The 7,264-nt window shown below is 36.9% G+C and overlaps 1 protein-coding gene across 1 annotated transcript; it reads right to left on the bottom strand.

Moving 5' to 3' along the window:
* Positions 1 to 2,476: 2,476 nt before the first annotated feature.
* Positions 2,477 to 6,725, bottom strand: LOC107900765 (notchless protein homolog). The gene is made up of 13 exons (XM_016826468.2): positions 6,344 to 6,725; positions 5,985 to 6,066; positions 5,772 to 5,861; positions 5,330 to 5,455; positions 4,999 to 5,126; positions 4,614 to 4,813; positions 4,347 to 4,410; positions 4,095 to 4,205; positions 3,874 to 4,011; positions 3,631 to 3,773; positions 3,493 to 3,547; positions 2,976 to 3,032; positions 2,477 to 2,875 (listed from the first exon to the last, which is right to left on the bottom strand). Exons 1-13 carry the CDS (start codon positions 6,494 to 6,496, stop codon positions 2,792 to 2,794), a joined length of 1,431 nt encoding a protein of 476 aa, XP_016681957.2. The 5' UTR covers positions 6,497 to 6,725; the 3' UTR covers positions 2,477 to 2,791.
* Between the last annotated feature and the right edge of the window lie 539 nt (positions 6,726 to 7,264).

The raw sequence follows: 7,264 nt of genomic DNA on the forward strand, positions 1-7,264 counted from the left end.
TCTACTGCAGTAAGTCGTCTTTCTCGCAATGTAAAAGTTTGTTACAATGCCACTTATCTTTAGTTTTAACTTTAGACAATCAATGAGCTAATATTTGCTTGTCACAATTTTGCTATGCATGCAAAATATAAAAGATAGAAAATACAAAAGACATAATAGTGAAATGTGAAATTAACTTTATTTATTTATTCATCGTTCAAATAAATAGAAAATAGTTATATGTTTACTACAATATGACATATTTCCCAACATAAGTATCTCAAGGGATAGAGTGGCAGTAAGCCCATCGATATTAGGATAATGGTAAGAGTTCGCAGGGACTATTCGAATAAGGCATGATGATGATAAGAATAGAACCACTTTGATATAAGTAAAAGAAAAAGGATAAAGTCCACTATGATGGTTTAAGAGAAATGTTTCAACGAGCAAGGAGTTGTTGTATCTTTTATTATTTATTTGAACCCAGGTAATGTGGGGTATGTTTTGAGTTATGAAGAAACTCACTAAGTTTTTTAAACTTACAAGGTTTGACCTGTGCTTTGTAGGATTTGTTGAATAGGGCACTTGAGGAAGGACCTAGCCAGATAGTGGTAGATTGAGGGGTGATCCTTAGTTTGGTGTCATGCATATAGGAGGGGGTATCCTTAGAGACTATGTCGTGGAGACGAATGTCTTGTAATCAAATAGTTACCTTAGAAGTCTGGAAACTTGAACCAGTAAACTATTACCTAAGGAATTTATTGTATGGGATAATTACGTGTTATTTAATAAAGTTTGCTTAAAATTTATTTTGTGTATGATTTAGTCCTTAGTCCAAATAGGGTCCATTTGTGACATTCCTTACCCGGATTTAACAATCGAGTCGGGTGAGGGTGTTACATCTTATTACCCACATGAACTTTCCAAAGAACAAGCTCTCCATTGAGCTCTTCAATTTTTTTCTTCAAAGTTGTCATCATGGCCTTAAGAGCATCATTCTTTTTTGTCAGCTTACCTACAGTGGAATTGAGAACCTTTTGCATCTCATCCATGTTGGCATTAAGAGCATTAGTCACCTATCCCTTGAGTTGATCTTTCACTGAGTCTAGCTTTGTGGTGCGTCCATCAATTATTTTGAGTCTTTCCTTCATACCACCCACAGATTCCTCAAGATTGGGCACCTGACCTTCCAAAGTTGACAACATGTCCCTTGATCTGCTTGCTTTCTTAACCCTCCCACAGGTCTCCATCGAGACATTCTGACCCTCTACTTCTTTTGTCATCTCACTTGGCACCTTACAAACCGTGGCTCCTGACACCAGCTATCATGGCTCAACGAACATTGACTTTAATAATAACTGTCACTGGGCTAGAACTTTAGTTTGATAAACCGTGCGGCCTTAGGCAAAAAGTTAACTTCAAATCCCCTAAGTCAGTCTAACTCTCAAAAGGTAAGAATTCTCAAAGGAAATTATCTAAGGCACTAGAATTTAGCGAAAGCAAACTCTTAAGCAAAGAAGAAATGAACGAACAGAAAATGTCACAAGAACGCAGTGCACACAAGGTGTTTGAGTAAATGTTCTCAAATAATTTTCAAATGATGATTACAGATGAGGGAAAATGTCTCTATTTATAGTTGAGCTCCACCCGATCCAACAATACAGTTTAAATTACATCGACAACCAAGATAATGCCTATGTACAAGATGAGAATCTTGAGGGATTTAAACACTATACCATCTTATCCCTTAGGATTACAAATATTCACTATGGTAACTCTAAATTATCAGAGTGTTTTCACTAGGCCACTAAAGCTTCAAGTATATAGATTTCTCTATATGTTCCACGAATGAGGTCAATTCAAGTAGGTTAAATGGGTCTTATTTAATTAATTGAGATCCATAAGTTATTTTATGTGCATCCGTCATGAGTTTTGATCCGTACCCATAACACTAAAGCGTACTTAAAAGATATTTGAGGAAACTCAAATCATGATTCTAATATTTTATCTTTGGACAACTATACAACAATTCATGTTGATAATAGTTGCAGTTTAAAACGTTTTATTTAAGAATTATGTTCAAGATAGCTTCTATCTAAAATGATTGTTCAAGAACATCTTTTATTGTTTGAAATCGGTATCTTTCAAAAATAATAATTTTTGTTGGAAATAATTTTTATACAAAAACAATTACCAGTTGTAGTCAAAATGTTTTACACAAAATGTATCAAAATTATTGGCTAACCTGCGCTGTTGGAATATTTTGAAGGGCTTATCAGATGGAAGTAATTAAAAGATCTCTTTATTCCCCGTTAATGTAATCTACTCTCTGAATTTTAGAAGTAACAGGAAAAATATAAGAAAAGATCTCCTTTTAACCTTACAGTATTGAGCGTTCCCTCTTTTGGATATGTGATAAACTCTTTCTCAGTATTCACCATTCTCAACAACTTGCTCTTTCTTTAATGCAAGTGTCAACCATTACCCTGGTTCCGTATAAAAAAATTGTCAATTGCCAACCTTAGCAATCGGCTATTTTACACTTCAAAAAAGATATTACATCCGTTTGCAATGTTTCGTACAGCTAGTATATATTGATATACACCCAGAAATCCTGAAAACCATGATAAATGGCTGCATAACTGCAATGTCGCACATAAAGGTTCCTACCAATCAATCCTGGTTCATTGCAGTTGCACGTATCACTGATCGTATCAGATAAATATATGGTGTTGCCATTGATGCAAACGCCACATGTTTATATTTCAACTTGATGGGATATGCTCTTTAGGCTCCATTTATCTGTAGGCTTCTAGCCCATCCACAACTTCAACACCCTATCCTTACCGCCTGAGGCAACTTTCTCACCGTCTGGACTCCAATCAACAGCAAAAACCTTTCCAAAAGTATAACGAGGATGAAGATTAGTCACCAATACGTCAGCAAACCTATATCAATGATTTTTTGGCTTTGCTATTGCCAGCAAGGGAACTTACCTCATCCGCGTGGCCTGGAAGGTCTTGTTTCAATTTTTTTGTTCGAATATCCCAAACCTTAACAAGAATAACATGCTTGTTAAAAACCACTAGCATTCCATACAAGCCCCCAATCAAGGAAACAAAACATAATTAATTGAAGTGATAGAAAATACACATTTGCTAATTAAGAGAAAGAACCAAGATTTTTAAGGGAGGCCTACAGATTGGGGTTGGTGGTGCAAGGAAGAGGAGGGACTCTGAGGGAGAGTAAGGCAGGAAGGACAGATATGTAGCAGAGGCAGAATGTGGAAGGATTACGATGCTAAAAATGAGGCCATGGCAAAACAACACTCACTCAACTGAGTCATAAAGGACAAAGAAAATCTAACTTTAATGTGGTTCGTTTCTATATTACCTCAAAACTAGAGTATGCAAGTATGTTTATAAAAGAATGCCTAATGAACTATCTCAACAATTTCTAATTATCTTTGAATGCTAAAAAAGGGGCAAAAGATATAAAATTCCTAGGAGTTACCTTCAAGGTGGAGTCTTTGCTTCCACTTAAAAGAAGCCTGCTATCTGCAGACCAGCTGAAGAACAACATGCAAAATACTTATTAATCCTGAGACATAAGACAAGAAACATGGAAACAAACTATAGAAACAGCTCAAACCTGATTTGATAAACAGGCCCAACATGACCTCGGAATGCAGCAACAAATTCTCCAGTAGTACCATTCCATAGCTTGACTGATTTATCAAATGACGCACTAGCCACCCATTGCCCATCAGGTGAGAAATAAACATGGTTTACAAGCTGCAAACAACAAAAAGAATGTACGAATTTACTTCTAAGCATGAAGAAGTCAACAATTTGGTTCACAATCAGACAGAGTTAGCAGCAGCATATGTCGTACCTGTTGATGACCGGTCATCCGAACTTTGTGGTGTTTGCTGACAGCAGGTTCCCATAGGAACATGGTAAAGTCATCAGATCCTGATACCAATCTCTCTGGGGCATTACCTTTCATTTTGTTGTATCTTTCTAGAGCAACCTAAATTATATAAGGAAATTTAATTGCTTTATTTCTTTTAATTGATTTTTTACGGAAGAAATTATGACACCAAATAACACTACCTTCTTCATTTCTTCCGGAGATGAATATTGTTTACCAGTATGATCAAAAGCTCCAGTGCGAAGAACATATTCTGTGCTTAATGCAAGGGAGTTAACCCAATGCCCGTGACCCTACAAAAAGTAGCAAAAGCAAATGAATTCTGTAATATGAAATTTCATAGTGTATACAGTAGCAATTTGATGTATAGACATGAAAATGGGCAGTTTAATGATAAACGTGACAGAAATTTTCTAGAAGATGCAAGAAATCACCTTCAATTCACGAATTAGCTTCCCTTGTGAAGTTTCCCACACTTTGATAGTACAATCCTGGGACCTTCAGCCAGTTTGACAAAAGGAGATCATTAGTAAGCAGTTGAACTTTAAATAAGGCTGTCAATTGGCAAGATGACTAGATGATCAACAAAGTGCTTGTTATTTCTGTCATTCCCAAGGAAAACAGAGATTCCACTTTCATGGAACAGAGTGAAATGACAACAGAAAATATTATCAGAATCAAAGAAACAGAACAAATTGTACCCTGTATATATGACCCCATCTCCACCCCACTTCACACAAGTTACAGCAAGTGTGTGGCCACTGAGACAAATAACACATTTCTTTAAGGAAATATCCCATATGCGGGCATCACCATCTTTGCTCGCACTTACAAAGCGACGGCACGGAGCATTTAGATGTACAGGTTCCCATGAGATACCGGTGATCCATTTCTTGTGGCCCTATAGCGGAATCCATGTATTAGCAACATGTTTATATGAGTAAGACAATAGAATAAACACAAAGAAATTATTATTACATTGCTTTTTTACCAAATCCATGCGATAGAGTTTCAGTTTAAAGAGGTCAAGAAACCATACCGAATTATTAAAAAAATAATGTAGTTATTCAAGAGTAAAGACTTTACAGTCAGTGGATTGCCAGCAGGCTTCCCTGTTTGTGGGTCCCAACATTGTAGTTCCCCAGACTTGCTGCCACTGACAAGATGTTTACCATCAGGAGACCATGCGATACAGAGAACCCAGTTTTTATGTCCTGAAAAAAAAAAATCAGAAGACAAATGATTATCATAAAGCAAAGAAATACAATGAGTGCAAAGAATTGCAATAGCATGAACTTCATGTTACATGGCATCCATTTTTCCAATTCCATTTGTACGAGTAAATAGTTCTCTGGTGTTCAAACAACTTTACAGTCAAGCTGACTAAGAAAACAGTATCAAATATGAATTTTCTAACCTGTGCATGTAAACATTGGTGTCTGGGTATTTAGGTCCCATAGTCGGACAGTGGTATCACCTGAGCCACTTGCCAACTGTCGTCCATCAGGACTAAACGCAACAGAAAGTACTGCTTCAGTATGACCTATTGTGACAAAGCAACAACAAAGATTAAGGATAACCAATCCAATTACGCTAAAGGAATGCTAGTAAACATTTTATACCTAATTCATCCATATAAAGAAAAATATGAATAAGTTAAACGGAACTGCTTTTTAGACAGGAAAATTAGCTGAGCCTGAATCAGAAAAAAATAATTTCTTTGAAGTTTGATGATATCATCACATCAAGAGCCCACGCAAGACACAACAAGCAACTTGTTTCTTTCTTGAGCATGCAAACCCATGATTTCAACATTCGTTTGATAAAGTTTTGATAGCAAATATATATCAATCTCATACCAGCAATTGTAGCTGAACACCGATTAACCGGACGAATCCTGAAAACTGCCTGCGGTTGATAAACTATCGACAGTGTTTTCTCCATGGAAACTGAAAAGTTGATGATCCAAATTAACCAGACAATAATAGGTTAAGGATAATGAGAAATGTAAAAGAATCAAGTAGTGGAAGCAACACTGTCACACATTCACTTTCATCAGCTCGCAAACTGACCTTTATTCTTCTCCAAGTAATTTCCAAGCGGCACAAGAAGCTCTTGATTAGATATATAAAATGCATACGGTAACTTCTCCTCCTGAAGAAAGGAAACCCAAATAGCAAAGTTCATCACTCTCGCAGCTCTAGAAGCATTTTATTATCATGACAAATTAAATCACTTTGGAAAGAAAAACAGGCATAAAGAATGATAAAAAAAAATCAATTCTAAATAATTCAAAGACAAATATAAAAGAAATTGCATGAAACTTTGAATACAATGCATCACACGTAAATTAAACGAAAAATCAAAAATTAACTTGGAACCAGTTAGAACCAAATATCAAGCACTGAAGCAGACAATATAAAGAGGTTACATTTTTTAGGAGAGTATTGACGATCTGTTGAAGCTGAATAGGACCGACGTTCTGGGGAAGGTACATGGTGCCTCCCAGGGTGGTCCCTTCCGGGTCTGTTAATACGCACATAACGCTTTTCCCCGTCTCTCCTTGCTCTGTTTCCACCTCCATTTTCTCTTTTTCCTTCTGTTTGCTGTTGTGATGAAAATGGGGGCTTCGGAAGGGGACTAGGTGGTTTTAAGAAGATTTAGGGGTTTTGGTTACTACCGAATTGGAAATGGAGATTGGGAAAATTTAGGGTTAAGGGTTTTACTGTCGGAGGTTTAAAGGGGCGGTGGTAGGTTGTGATGAGATTCACTGGAAATGGATGCGGCTTACCTATGTGGCCACATCATTTGCCCTTCAATAGAACTCTTGAAATGATGCTTTTTTCAACTTTGATTGAGTAATTTAATTGTCATCATCACTCATCACATCATTGCTAATGGACAGTCTGCCATGTGATCTGGTGTTGATTATATTAAGGCCCAACCCAATCGTTCATCGGATTACGACAGGGTGACGTGTTGAGCCCATACTTGTTGTTTTCGTTTATAGTGAGCATTTCGAAGGGGCAAACCGGGAAGAGAGGTAGAATCAGGTGAGAGCAAGACACATCAAGTTTTTTGTAAACAACGAAAACAACTGTGATAATGAAGGAGTCTTTGGTGGATGAGTTAATTCTGATAATAAGAGGAAATGTCTCGCATTCTATAAGTTCCAAGTACCAATAGACCTGATTTACTGACGGTAGTCGATAATGGGTTAGAATAAAAGGGTTGCATTCTGAGGTTTCACAGATAAGTTATAGGTATGACATGGAGGTGATTATGGGTCGGGTCGGGTTGATCCAGAAAAAAATTTGGTCCGCATCCTAGGCCTGGGCCCATCTGGCCCAAA

This window comes from Gossypium hirsutum, chromosome D08 (genome assembly GCF_007990345.1).
Source record: "Gossypium hirsutum isolate 1008001.06 chromosome D08, Gossypium_hirsutum_v2.1, whole genome shotgun sequence".
NCBI classification, from domain to species: Eukaryota; Viridiplantae; Streptophyta; class Magnoliopsida; order Malvales; family Malvaceae; genus Gossypium; species Gossypium hirsutum.

Bases quoted from the DNA above. Each gene is read 5' to 3' on its own strand.
- LOC107900765 (XM_016826468.2), bottom strand. From the start codon at position 6,496: ATGGAGGTGGAAACAGAGCAAGGAGAGACGGGGAAAAGCGTTATGTGC. The intron at 5,127-5,329 runs GTTAGAAAATTC...TTTTTTTTTCAG, and splicing joins ACCAATGTTTACATGCACAG to GACATAAAAACTGGGTTCTC. The intron at 4,206-4,346 runs GTGATTTCTTGC...TACTTTTTGTAG, and splicing joins AGCTAATTCGTGAATTGAAG to GGTCACGGGCATTGGGTTAA.